Below are 13918 nucleotides of genomic sequence, written 5' to 3'. Positions count from 1 at the left end.
GAAGTATTTGTCTCAGTGGGGGGGCTCTGGTGAGGGGACAGAGTGAACTTGTGCCTGTGCAGGTTGTTTCAAACTTGATTCTTTAAACACACTGACAGAAAGATGAATAGGTAGATTGATGATGGCAGGCACAGTTTGGTTGGGCTGTCCAATTGAACCTGCCTCTGTGTGTGTGTGTGTGTGTGTGTGTGTGTGTGTGTGTGTGTGTGTGTGTGTAGGGGTGGGGGGATTCAGATGCTGTTATAGGGATGGGACAACAGAGCTAGTAAATGTTTGCACCTGGGTACCATTATCACCTGCAGCTCTTCAAGAGACCAGCGGCCAGACCTCGCTCCCAAGCAGCACTCACAGTTCTTTTGGAAAATGTGGAAGGAAGATCTGAAATGGCTGCAGAGCCAAGTATCTGTGGTAAAGGCTGCACTGGAGTTACCTCTGACTCACTTATTGTGATGTCTTTGTGTATGGGAAACTTTGGTTGGTTGGAAGCTGCGCATACAGATTTGCAATCTATAGTAGTTTAGAGCCTCGTTTCCACTTTTTCAGTCGTGAAAACATTTGTTTCCTCCCATCAGATCCCATTTCCTCTTTCTGCCATTGCAGAGCCTCACTGGCTTGTTGTTGTGATGGTATGTTTGGCAAAAGAGCCTCTATTGATAGACCTTCTTGTGTTTGTTTGATGTTCTAAACAGCGCGACATAATCTGCAGACGCTCCGCGCTGATCCAAACCCCTCAGCCTTTCATGGAGCTTTCTAGTCCAAAGCATTTCAATTGCTTTTATAATTGAGTTTGTCTGCTGCCTCTGTGATTGCTTTGGATCTCTTTTTTTGCTATCAAACAAGGCAATTACTGCCAAGTCGCATATTTTCACCAAAAAATGTTTATACGCAAAAATTAGCATGCAACTATTGCAAAATCTCCCCCAGTCCTCTGCATGCTCGCAATATCTTGCCATACATGTGTATTCGGGAACTAACAGCAAAAAAAAAAAGGCAGCTATCAATAATTAATTAATGCGGGTTAATATGTTAACAAACTTATAGTGGTTGATAATTAGATGAGCCACAGTGTCTGATTCAGACTTAATTACTAAGCCACTGTCTGTTCTGTGGGGCTTTAATGAATAATTAATTACAAGAAGCATGAATTATTTCTGCTTACCAAAGATCTACCAGAAATACACGCCCGTCCTCATTTATGGTGCTATCTCGTATTGATTGATGATAAGTGTTTGATTGCGGAAAATAAGAGCCATTGGAAGCAGCACTTGTACTACAGTGCTGCAGTTCAGCCAGAGATACAGAGCAGTGTTTGATGGCAGCGTAATCAATTCATGCTTCTGACTCTCATTTTTTTTTTAAACGTGTGGAATAATACACTCTTTGAGACACACACACACACACTAATATGCACACACAACATCAGCATGGTGCGCTGTGCCGTTTCACAGTGCAGAGACTGAGTGAACAGGTTTATTTTTCCCCCTTTGGTGCACATGGGCGACCTCGGCGTCTTCACAAAAGTTGCATGTGAGTGAATGTGTGTGTGTGCGCGTGTGTGTGTGGGAGTGTGAATTTCTCATCTGCAGACACTCTGATTTATCCGCTCTATATTTGCATATGCGCACAATGTGATTAACTGCCATGCCTTATCTTTTCGCCGAGCTACTTCACCGCACGTATGCATGCACGCACTCCCACACACGCCACAACACACAAGCTTGCACACGTTGTCATGCGCACACGTTCACATATATTCACACGTTCACATACAAACAGCATTGTAGCGCTCTCAAGGAGAAATGATGAAAGGGAACAGTAAGCCACACAGCCAGCTAAAGACTCTTTGAACCACTGTGTTTTCTTCAAGTTCACTTACAGTTGGGCTGAAGCAGTTAGTGGACCCTCCAGGCTTTTCCCCAGCTAATTTGGTTGACTTTATTTATGGCCAGAGTCCCTCACTGGGGCCAGTTGTGCAGGTGAAACTGTCCATCTGTCTACATTCACTTGTCAGTCACACACAGTTACTATGTACAGAAGCGCCATGGGCCATAATCAGCTGCAGCTAGCATCATTTAGATGCTGTAATAATATGTCAGTCTATATCATTAACACCCACTGAGCCTGGGGATACTGGAGGGCGGATTGAATGGCTTACTCCTCAGGCTGTTGGCAGTTTGTGTGTGTGTGTGTGTGTGTGTGTGCGCGTGCGTGCGTGCGTGCATGACTACACAGCTCACCCCTGTGTGCACATGCTGTGGTTGTGTGGGTGTATGAAAGTTTTCAGGTATGAATGGAACTTCCATACATGCACACATTATACTTTCTGCTCCATGAACAGATCTTTTAAATAGGTTTTCTTTGCAGAATGTGCTTATTTTGCAGTTAGGTGGTTGTTTCACTGGCTGACAGACAATGACGTGTTTGTTTTCTATACAATTTTACAATTCCTCTTGCTTTCATCCATAGAGGCAGCTCTGCTGTCAACATTTGAAGGGTGAAAGTACTGTAGAAGGGAAACTTGAACAACACCAGAAGGCTGACTTCCTGCAGCCTTGAGGGCTCAGGTGTTGGCAGTCAGTATGCACACACACATACGCACACCACATCCTGATGTTACTGTATGCCAACTGGGCTTTCAACTATTGCTACTAAATAAGACACAGAATCCACAACTTTTGTTATAATTAGTCTTTCTCACCTCATCTCATTTCTCACCTTACAAATTTCGCTCACTCTCTGCTCAGAAACTCCCTGGTGGCTCCTTCTCTTCAAATAGCTGTAATCAACGCTGATGCTCTCCAAGACCCCTCTCCAAGGCATTAATCAGATTGGATTGTATTGCAATGCCACGGGGGGCCTTTATAACTGATATTCTTTTGACAAGGACAGAGAACAAAGAGATTGTTTGATTGAAAGTGATTGGCCTGTAATGGTTAATTGAAGCAATTCCTCATCATGTCCCTTTGTCTCTTCACCACCTCTCTCCTCTTTTCACACCTCTTTTGGCACTGTCTGTCTTTTTCTCTTTGGCTGCATTTTCTCACTAAATCTGAGCTGAATGTGAAAAGCATCACTTTATCATCCTCTCCTTCGCTCCTCTTCTCTCTTTTCCCTCTGTTTTTCCAAGGTCAATGCAACGAAGTCTAATTCACTTTTGTTTGATGATAAAATTCAGTCCCAACTTTAGCCAAATGTCCATCTCCCTCTGGAGTTGAGATTTATCTCAATTATTTTTCCACTGGTGTGTCTGCCAGCTTCTAAACATGGGTATCAGAGTGCCAGGTCCACCCAGGGAGAAACGGTAAATCTTTTGATGTCTTGTGAGTATCCACTGGCTATACGAATGGGCTCTAAATTCCCTTAACGCAGCATACAGCTTTACCCACAACAGCAGGAAATCCAGCCCCTGACAAGGAGAATGTGGACTAATCTGCCGCCTTTTCAATAAACATGGTGAAATACTCTTAAACAACACATAAACTGGCGTAAATCCCTTTGCCAATGCCAAGCAATAATAGCAACCGTTTTTCATTGTCGTGCTTATGTGAGGATGAATAAGTCAGCCCGATCCTCTATTTATTGTTGATGATAGATTGGCAGCTATTTAGAAGCTGCTTGTGCGAACATAAGACATGCAGATCCTGAGCGTGCGTACCAAGGCTGTCGGAAAAGCACAAACAAAGGCAAGAAAGAAAGAAAGAATAAAGGGAATATAGGATAGAAGTCAATAGAACCAAAGGATGAGGAGAAAGAGTAATATCCAGGGACAGAGCAGCAGAGAACAGAAATCAGTATTGAGAGAGAGTCCTGGCTGCCTCGTCATGTCCTTGTGCAGGATTTATGAGCTCTAAGATTAGGGACAGGTTTCGGGTGCTAGGAGGAGGAATAGGTGCGAAAGTGAAAGCAAAGTAGGAAGGATCCGAGGATGGGAGAATGTGCAGAGTTTCAAACCAAAGTAGGCTGCGCTGTGGGTTGAGACGTCCCTCCTGCATAATGCCAGGTGACAGGAGGAGAAATGGCAAGGCCGAGAGGAACGGAAGGAAGAAATAAAACGGGCTGAACAGAAGAAAACAGGGCCCAGACATTATTGAAGGGTCAGAAGGCACTGATTTGATTAGCATTTATAACACACAGGTCAAGATAGAGGGAGCACAACAACAGAAACAAAGCAAAGGGCAACAAGAAAAAAGAAGAGCAGGGAAGGGGGAGCAAAAAGAGAGCAGAGGAAGATCAAGTTAGGGTGGATGGAGAGCGCAAGGAAGCTAGAAGAGGACTGGAAAGGTGTAGGTGGCGTGGGGATGAGGCTGCATGGGTGGTGTAATCTGTCTGTGTCAGAGGGATGATGAAGGGGCCAGGAGGGAGAGCTCTGCAGTTCACCTTCTGGCCTCTGGAGGAAACACACTGACCCTGGCCCTCCTCCTCTCCACCCCCCCTTCCCACCTGCACGATTTATGACTCACAGGGTCAGCCCAGGGTTGCTCGGTTTGAGGGCATTTATGAATCTAGTTGTGGTGGCGGCGGCGTGCTGTGTTTGCATGTGGGTTTGTGTGCACATGTTGAATGAAATCACACGGAAAGAAAGCTATTGTATGTCAAGGAGGATGAGACCTTAGTGCTGCCTGGGGAAAAGAGCGGTGGCGATTTCTATCCGAGGCTCAGAAAGTGAGCACAGACACATCCCCACATAATCCACTGTGACAGAGTTTGAAAGGAGGAAGATCGACAAAACCAGAATAAAAATCAAGGGAAAATGGGACAAGATGACTGAATGAGGGAGGAGGAGTCGGAGCTGTACTGCATACTGATGGTGTCGCTCCATTGTCCACTTTCATTATGATGTGCTGGCACTTGTGCATGGTCAGATCACATCATCATTGAATGGTTTTGGGGGGAGGTGGGGTGCTGGGAAGGAACCAAAATGTGTCAGTAAGACCTTTTTAACCAAAGAAATGGATTGACCGACATTTATGGAATCAGTAGCAGTTCTGATAATCAATGAATTGTTTAAGTCATTTAGTAAAGAAAACATTCTCCTCTGCTTTTCTCTGTTGGACACAAAGAGATTTGAAGATATAACCTTTTGATGCGCATCGTTCACTATTTTGTGACATTTTAAAGCTGCAATAATCAATATTTTTACAGAAACAACGGCTTAAATGAAAATGTGTAATGCGAAAGGGGTCGCTAATAGTGATGAATCCACACAGGACCATCACCCAACTCTGCAGCATGCAGCACCTCCCCTCAGCTCTATCAAGTGTTTTTGCATCTTTCATTCATCTTATTATTTCAGTTTTATGATGCGCAGCGCTAATGTTCTGGTTCACTCTCACAGCTCTTATCAACCTTGTTTCCACACGCAGCAGGCAGCTGTTCTCAGTGAAAACGCTCTGCTAAAGCCGCTGTATTCTACCTGCACAGCAGCAGATGACATACTAACAAAGTTAGGGACTAGCTGGTGGACATTGCGGTTGCATTTAGCAGCTGAGAGCAAGATATTTCCCTCAGCGGTTGGCTGAGACCCACAGCAGAGCTAAATTAAGAGTGGAACTTAGATTTACATTGATCAGGTGGCCAGAAACATGACTCCTCGTGAATGTTGATGTTGCTCTGTTTCAGCAGCAACAGTAGCATGTGTCAGCAGGCAATGCATTTGTCATAATAACTTTGTAGAGTGAAAATTTGCCAATTTTGTGATTTCATTTTAGTCAGCTGCCCACAAACTGCCCAAAAAATCAATATAACCTTTAGAACTAAACAAATAATGCATCGATAAAGAGAATAATCAAATAGTAGTGAGCGCTGTTTCTATTCTTTCGCCATGCTGCTGTCTTCCATGTGTTTGTTTTTTTAATGGTTTCCTTCCTGCATATTGTATCACACCTTCTTGTACTGTGATTGATTGTGCCTTGGTTACATATAAGTAGACTTCGTCTCTATGAAATCCTTCAAAGCGTGCTTGAGATAAAGCATAAATACAAAAACTTGACATGACTTAATGATAAACCATAAACACATTGAGTCATATGTGTTGGAGGTGGTGGGCAGGAATACTGAAATACGGCTGATTGTCCTGGATGTTAAGTGAAAGCAATCAAGGAAAATTGGTGGCATAAGGTATGAGAGGTGAGGGTTGAGTTGTGGAATATTATTGCAGAGGAGCTGAGTCAAAGGGCCATTCTCTGTATGGAGATGAGGTGGGGATGAAGGTCGCTCCTCATCCATAACAGATGATTCATAGCCTGCCCTGACCTTTAATACCTGGACCGCTCTCTCAGCTCACTGTCTGCTGCAGAGCTCCACGGCAAGGAGAGTTCAAGCATATGCTGCAGGTAGCAAAACACATTCGCCAAGCATGTGTTCACACGTGCTGTGTGAATGCAAGGCAAGCGGACGCTCACATGCAGACATTCACATGTGCGTTTGATTCATGGATGCACATTTATAACGCACGTTCGCAAGCACCAAATGTCAAAAGTTCACTGCGGCACCCCGCTCACATCTAATGTGACAAATAACTTCTTCCTCCAGTTGCATTGTTCTAATCCCTTTAGTGGGCTCTGGAATGGAAATATAATTACATTTCTGTGGTGCAGTGCCTTTGATAAGACAGCCGCTTGCTGAGCTGAATTTCTAACTGAGTTGGATGTCTCTCCGAAGCCCTCTCCTCTCCCCACTTTACTTCTCTCCCTTACTCACTGCTCTGCATCCCTTGTCCTCTCTCTCTCTCTCTCTCTCTCTCTCTCTCTCTCTCTCTCTCTCTCTCTCTCTCTCTCTCTCTCACACACACACTCTTTCACATTTTTTCTCCTTTTTTCCTTTTTGTTCTCTCACCCCCACTCGATTTCTCTGTCATCTCCAAAAGCTCATTCCGCCTCTCTCTCTCACCCACCCAGGTATTGCAGTGGATAAAAGAGGTGTTGTCTACTTCGTTGATGGCACCACCATTCAGAAGATTAATGAGAGGGGTTTGCTCTCCACTGTGATTGGCTCAAATGGACTGATGTCGACGCAGCCGCTAAGCTGTGATGCACGCATGGACATCAGCCAGGTAAGCTAATAATGCAGTCGAGTTTAAATAGCTGGTAGAAAGCTAGAGACATGTTCTGGGCAAGCTTCGAAACAAGCTCCATCCTCATCATTTCAGTCTTGTTTAGATAATCTTTAGAAATATGACTCCTGCATTTGTTTGACTAATTAAAGTTTCTTTGTTGTTGTCTTATAGACAGCGATTGTTTTGTCAAGTTTTGTCAGGCCTCTACCAAGAGAAGCTCTTTCTGTCTTCTTATGTGTGTGTTTTTGAGAGAGAGACAGTGTGGTAGAGACCAAAGATAGCTGCTGCACAGGTTTGATCAGCCAGCCTTCAGATCACACTGCTGACTTATATCAGGCCTATTAGAGCAGAAGATGAATTATAGATGAACTGCTGGCTTTATAGAGGGATCTCTGCCCACACATCGGGATGCAAGTGCCTGTGTATGTACATGTATGTGTGTGTGAATATGCGTGTTCAGCCCAGGTGAATTCCCAGAGGTGCTCTTGCATGTCTTTAAAGGGGCCGGTTACCTCACGATCCCTCTGTTTGTTAGTTATCGGCCTCTGCAGCACATCTGATCGCGTCCATTCGCATTCATCCTCCATCTGTGTTTGTTCTTAGAAACTGCTGTGACCTCAATGTGTCGTCAGTATTGATGGAAGCTTCTGTAGCCACGCTGAGACAAACATCACTGCGGGAATATATGCAAAATGAACAGCCAAGGGTTAGGCTTTAGTTTTTACTTCAGAGTCAAGCTGAAATTTGATTTGCTCACACTTTGTATAAGGAAATATATCCTATAATGCTACAGCAGCTGTTGTGCTCATTTTTCCATCTTCTGTGGATAAAGACGTAAAGCTTCATCTCCTCTTTTTTCCTCCTTCTTTCAACAAGCCCACATACAGTAGCATTGGCTATCAACTGTTTGCAATTTTAGCCTGCCATCCCTTCCAGGATCCACCTGAAAAGCAGAAGCTAACCAACATTCACAGAGAACGTGGATGCTAGTTTGCCTTGCTTGCTAACTTTGGCACTAATTCCCACAACACCACACTTTTCTCTTGTGTCAGCACCTGCTGAGTCATTGGCAGCTCCTGCACACCCCTGTGCACGGGGGCGCTACCAAGCTTCAGCCGTTTCTTTTTCACGAGTGCAGCTGTGATCAAAACTCACAGCAACAGGTAGTCCTGTAACCACAGCCCTCTGTACACCACCCCATGATTAAAATCTTGACAAGGAATAGCTAATATATGGAGCAATATTCTGAACTATTTTAGTGCCTACCCACACATATATTTCACCGGAACCAGTACCGACAGCGTCATTCAGAACCAAAACTTAATGCAAAGTAAACACACCAAGAAAATAAATGGCTCAGCCTGCCATCACCACAAAGTTCAATATCATGAGCAGTCTTTGGCTCCGGACAGAGTGAGTCCTGCTTGATGAATCTCTCCACCTCTTAAAATGGGATTTCACAGTGAACCCTCTTCTCTCTCATTTGACAGAGCCTATAATTGGACATGTCAGTGGCAATTTAACATGATCCATTTATTTACCAATCCATCGTCAGAGTCATCAATCACCTCACTGATCCCTCAGACGTGCCGCCTCGTCTCCATAGCTCACAGCTGGAGTGTTTGTTTGTGCGAGATATACAGTGATGTGGGTGGCTTTGCGTGAGTGTAGGTCTTTGACCCCCCCAGTGTTAGCAGGCATGGTGCGCTATTTGAGCAGGCGGCGATCATGGTTATTGGCTGACATTTGGAACAGTGCCGAGGCGAGCCGGTGTGAGTCTTGAATAAACACGGGGAAGGCTCCCTGCCCGCAGCTGACCTTTGCATGAGCAGGGAGGGTCAGGAGGCCTAATGCTATGTTATTAAGGAGATATTATTTGTATCACCTGTAACTGACTCTTGTGGGCGATACCCTCCAAGGCTTTCTTGTTCTTTTGTTCCAATTTTTGATAGAAATACAGTCACTGTATGTATGGGCTGTGTTTGTATGCGTGTGTGTGTGTGTGTCATTCAACAGGTGCGTCTGGAATGGCCGACAGACCTGGCCATCAACCCGTTGGACAACTCTCTCTACATCTTGGACAACAACATTGTCCTACAGGTAGAGACACACACAAAACATGGTTGTGAATGAATTTCGAAGCCGTCTCCTATTCAATCTCATGTTTTTTTGTGAGCCGTTGGCCCAATGTGTGGCAGAGGGAGAAAGCGTAATGAAACATTTCTCACAAATTGCAGTGCTGTCACTTAAGGTCCATTTAGAGCGAGTGAGGCTGCTAACATAAAAGACAGGAAAAGAGCACCTTGTTAAAAAAAATAGCATGCTATCAACAGTCTCTGCGGAAGTTGTTTTTAAGAAAATATCACTCAGGTTTTGCTTATTACCCAAACACTTGTTCTCATAAATGTAATGAATTGCCCTTTGGAGTGTGTGTCTCGTAAAAACTTAATGAGTCATTAGATGAGGCAGGTTTAGGTTTGGTGTTTGATGTACTGGATCAACGAAGATGCATTGTCAGTGGCTGATTGTCAGGTGTAATTATTTACTTTTTTCTCTTTTGCATAGTGTATACGTGATGCTGTATTTTTTTCATATCAGGTATCAGAAAATCTTCAGGTGCGTATTGTGGCGGGCCGCCCCATCCATTGCCAGGTTCCAGGTATTGACCACCACCTGGTGAGATGGGCCGCAGTGCGCGCCACCCTGGAGGCTGCCAAGGCCATCGCGCTGTCCCACCTGGGCACACTGTTCATCGCGGAGACTGATGAGAGGCGAATCAACCGCATCCAACAGGTCACTCTGTCACTACAAATATCGAGTTACTTTCAACCTATTTTTAGCCAAGCGTGCTCTGATTGGGCTTTGTAGGGCAGCTACCAATGATGGATTGAATGTCATTAAAATCAACTGAGCTGATCCATTTTTACAGGAAGCTCTCACCCTTAAAACCACAACCTTCCTCATGTTGAAGTGTTATCCATTTCATTTTTTGATTTATTTATAATCAAGTTAAAGATTTACTGATCCAAAGTATAAATATGTTGCTCTATACTGCGTCACTGATGTTGTTTTACTGTGACCATCAATTCATTACACCTTATTGTTTTTTAGTACACCATCCAATATCTGCAACTGTGTCCTTCTTGCTAAATTCTGGACAAGCGTCCAACTGCTGTATGTCTTTGTGAATGATCACCGAGCAAGACAAGAATGTCTTTTACATCTCGAGCAAGAATGACAAACAGGAAAAGGCATCTCAGTAGCAACAGGCACCAGCAATCCATCTGGCCATATGATGCAAATCTACCTTCACACTTGCTGCATCATGAGTTCCACCGTGGTCAGGTTGCCTGCTGTGGTCACAGATGCTGTGCAGCAAGAAGGGGTTCAGAATCCACCTCATACAAACGTACAAAACTCTGATGTATCCAAAAACTCTAAAAGCCTGTTTTCATTTAAGGACAAACACTTTTTGGTCCATTAGCTCCATTAGCTAGCAGCATGTTATCACAGGCCTGCAGCATTTGGGCACCAGCACTACAAAGATATTGCCCGCTGGACTCAATCAATAGTCCCTTTGTGGTCAGCAGCACCATGCTGAGTCCATGTGGAGGCAGACAGGAACATAAAATGCCTTTTTGATAGCGACTGGACAACCGTGCTTGATAGGGCAATGAAAATAAGTCTTTCTTTCTGTATATGTCACACCTATTTTATGTTTGGTATTTCCGGGCCCAAAAACTAGTCAAAACCAGAACAAAAAGCCTCAGAGTAAGTCATGAGAGTTATTCATGATGGTTGCGACAAACACACACTCTCAGCAACAAGTGGAAGTTTCCCTCTGAGAATGAATGAAGCAGCGTTGTGACACTGAACCGGAAAATAAAATTGATGATGATGTGCTGCAGATTTTCTCCGCGGTTCTGATGTGCAATCAGCACATTCAAGAACCTGACAGGCTGATACAATGTGATGCAGGAAGGACTAAATTAAGAGCAGACAATTGTGTCACTTGTAAGACAAACTAGCTGCACGCAGGTATGGACTGACAATGTATTTTAAACTGATAAATAAAATGACACACAGATTAACTGCCTCATTTCATGGTAAATGAAACAGCAGCTGCATCTTGTGCTGTTTAGCGTTTTTGTTTTTTTTCCCTGTATGATAAGGCGTATGAAATGTGAACATGCCTTGATCACAGCCAGCATTTAGGCGAAGCCTTGGCACTGCTCTCATGGTCCAGGCACGTCTGTCTGTCACACACACACCCAAACATTTGGCCGTAACATCAAGCACCACACACGCATAACCAATATGTGTTGAATTTTATTGTTAATCTTGCATAGAGGCAGGGAAGTTATTGAATATGCATGATATTGGAGCTTTGAGGTGCATTAAAATTATAATAATTACATCCCAAATCAGCTCTGTTGTGGCTGTGTTTGTTTTCAATTAAGCGCAAATTGCAAGAACTTGTTTTCTGTGAAGTGGGCATGTTTTGAAAGTTGGAGCCTTTCCAGCATACAAGTCGCAAGACCTTTAAATCCAGTCAGTGTCTCTTAACAAGCTGGTCATTATTTTAAACAAAGAAACTCTACTTTCTATACTTCACCACCTGCACCACAACTCTGCAGGTCTCCTAAATTCTGGAGGACATATCAGTATTTTCCTGGGACGATGAAATGCTTTTACTTCTGAGCCGACAATTACTGTAGGACAAAATGCGCCGAGTTTTTCGGCCGGTTAGGATTGATTTTCTACTCTGTGATGCTTGATAAATACAGACTGAAGTCATTCATTTTTCAAAGCAATAGTTCAACATTTTGATTTTCTTGCCAAGTGTTAGATGAGAAGAGGCATCAGATACCACCCTCATGTCTGTACATTGAATATAAGGCTGCTGCCAGCAGCACTGCAGCAGTTTAATTTGCAACAAAGTCCCATTTAGGCCAAACACTGAAGGCTCATGATTCTTTTGTTTTTTCTTCAAAAAAAAAATAAATAAAAAAAAAGGTGTCTGAGAGATATCACCTCAGATTGTTTGATTCAAGTATCAGTAGACAAACACAGCCAAACACATTGTCCTCTTATTTCATTTTAATGTCTTTGAATTTGTATTTCCAGCTCAGGTGTTTGTGAAATGCCATCATTATCTTGTTTGTAGAGGTGATTAGACATTACAAAAGCTGTTGTTGACCATTATCTTGTGTTGAACAATAATCTTCCACGTCATGTTGGAGCCACGTGTGACGTTTCTGAACACTTCGCAGGTGTCGACAAACGGGGAGATATCTGTTATCTCCGGAGCCCCCACGGACTGTGACTGTAAGATAGACCCCAACTGTGACTGCTTCTCTGGTGGGTCATCAGGCACACACACACACACACACACACACACACACACACACTATGTGCATGTAGGGTTATGTAATATGAGAGTATGACATTATATCTGATGGGATTACAGTATGAAAACAGGATGTACTTAAAAACCAGATGAGATCATACACTTGGCCTGTTTCAGAGGTGACAAAGGAAACAAAACAAGAGCGCTTTCAAAACTTTGACACACTTAAAGGAATTGAAGTAGTCACTGTGTCTTGATAGTGAGTGATTAAATGTTGCAGCCTGTGTTTCCCTGTTGGCCGGTGATTTTATTAGCAGAGCTTGAGAAGAACATTTTCTCTCTTGTCTGTCTCCTCCACTGTTTTCTCCTCATCTTGAATGTGTCTAAATTGTTTAATTCAGATGGAATTTTAATATCTAAGAAGGGCTGTTTTGACTCTCCCTGGAAAATAATACAAAAAATTATGATAATGACGTTTATGTGAACATGACAATATCCAGGAAAGAAATGACTACGATGTCACAATGGAAAAGTAAGTGAGCATAATTTGACTGTGTGAATGTGTGTGTTGGCTATACAAAAGGGTATAGACACAGCGTGTGTGTGTGTGTGGGGGACGCATTGGTATTCATGGAGGGGCTTCTTCACCAAAACCTCCAGCTAAATTTCAGTAAGAAGCAGCTTGAGAGAAACCTTTCAAATCCATTCAAATTACAGGCAAAAGGAGAAGCTCTCGTGTAGCCGCTGAAGGTTTTAACTGGTTGGTGTATCATGGCAGGGCACCTGAAATGTAATAAAGGGAAGAGGGAAAGGGCCAAACAAATAAGCAGATGTTCTTTTGACAGTTAGGCCATGCTTTCATTGTAAGTGTCAGAGGATGTGATTTTATCATTTAATTCTGCTCATAAAAATCAGTCGCTTTTCTATTCAAAATGGAGGGAAGTGTCTCTCCCATGCCACAAGCCAATGGGCTGTAACCATCCCTATTTCTTGGGTTGTACTTTGCATATTTTCAATCATGTCTTGCTGTTAACAGATGATTACTCTCTTCAGAGGCTTTCCGTTTCCATCCCTCCACCGTAGACACTCACGCAGTGTCTTTGAACATGCGCAACATATGTGAGCACACACTCGCAAATACAAACAGACACGAACACACGCGCACGAAAATATACACACGCACACACATAATGTGCGTGCTGTAAAGAGATAAACTGCCACCCTGCTGCCTGCACAGACTCATCAGAGGCCCCAGGCCTGCCGCTGACAGCATCTAAAGGGCTTCACCCGGCTATTATCCCGCTGTGCTACCAAAGACATCTGAACGTATTCAGTCACCCACAACCACCGTCTGATAAGGCTGAGGTCACTATCAAGGTGGTCATACCAACTCCATTGGGAAGCTACGTTATGCCAACAAGCCCAAGTCCTGAGCCGAACAGATAAACGCTTAAGCGGCACCATGGGATCATCATATTTTTAAATCTTGTGTGCACCAGTTGCGACTTCTCTCT

General features: G+C 43.6%; 1 protein-coding gene across 1 annotated transcript in view; it reads left to right on the top strand.

Moving 5' to 3' along the window:
• Positions 1-13918, top strand: part of tenm1 (teneurin transmembrane protein 1) — a 163966-nt gene that overhangs the window by 134192 nt on the left and 15856 nt on the right. The window contains exons 23-26 of the mRNA XM_076739613.1: positions 6897-7051; positions 9071-9154; positions 9653-9847; positions 12328-12415. Of these exons, the coding sequence (XP_076595728.1) occupies positions 6897-7051; positions 9071-9154; positions 9653-9847; positions 12328-12415 (522 nt within the window). The remainder of the gene's footprint in view (positions 1-6896; positions 7052-9070; positions 9155-9652; positions 9848-12327; positions 12416-13918) is intronic.

Source organism: Chaetodon auriga, chromosome 9 (genome assembly GCF_051107435.1).
Source record: "Chaetodon auriga isolate fChaAug3 chromosome 9, fChaAug3.hap1, whole genome shotgun sequence".
NCBI classification, from domain to species: Eukaryota; Metazoa; Chordata; class Actinopteri; order Chaetodontiformes; family Chaetodontidae; genus Chaetodon; species Chaetodon auriga.
The sequence above is the reverse complement of the archived record's forward strand: the minus strand, read 5'-3'. Positions and strand labels throughout refer to the sequence as shown.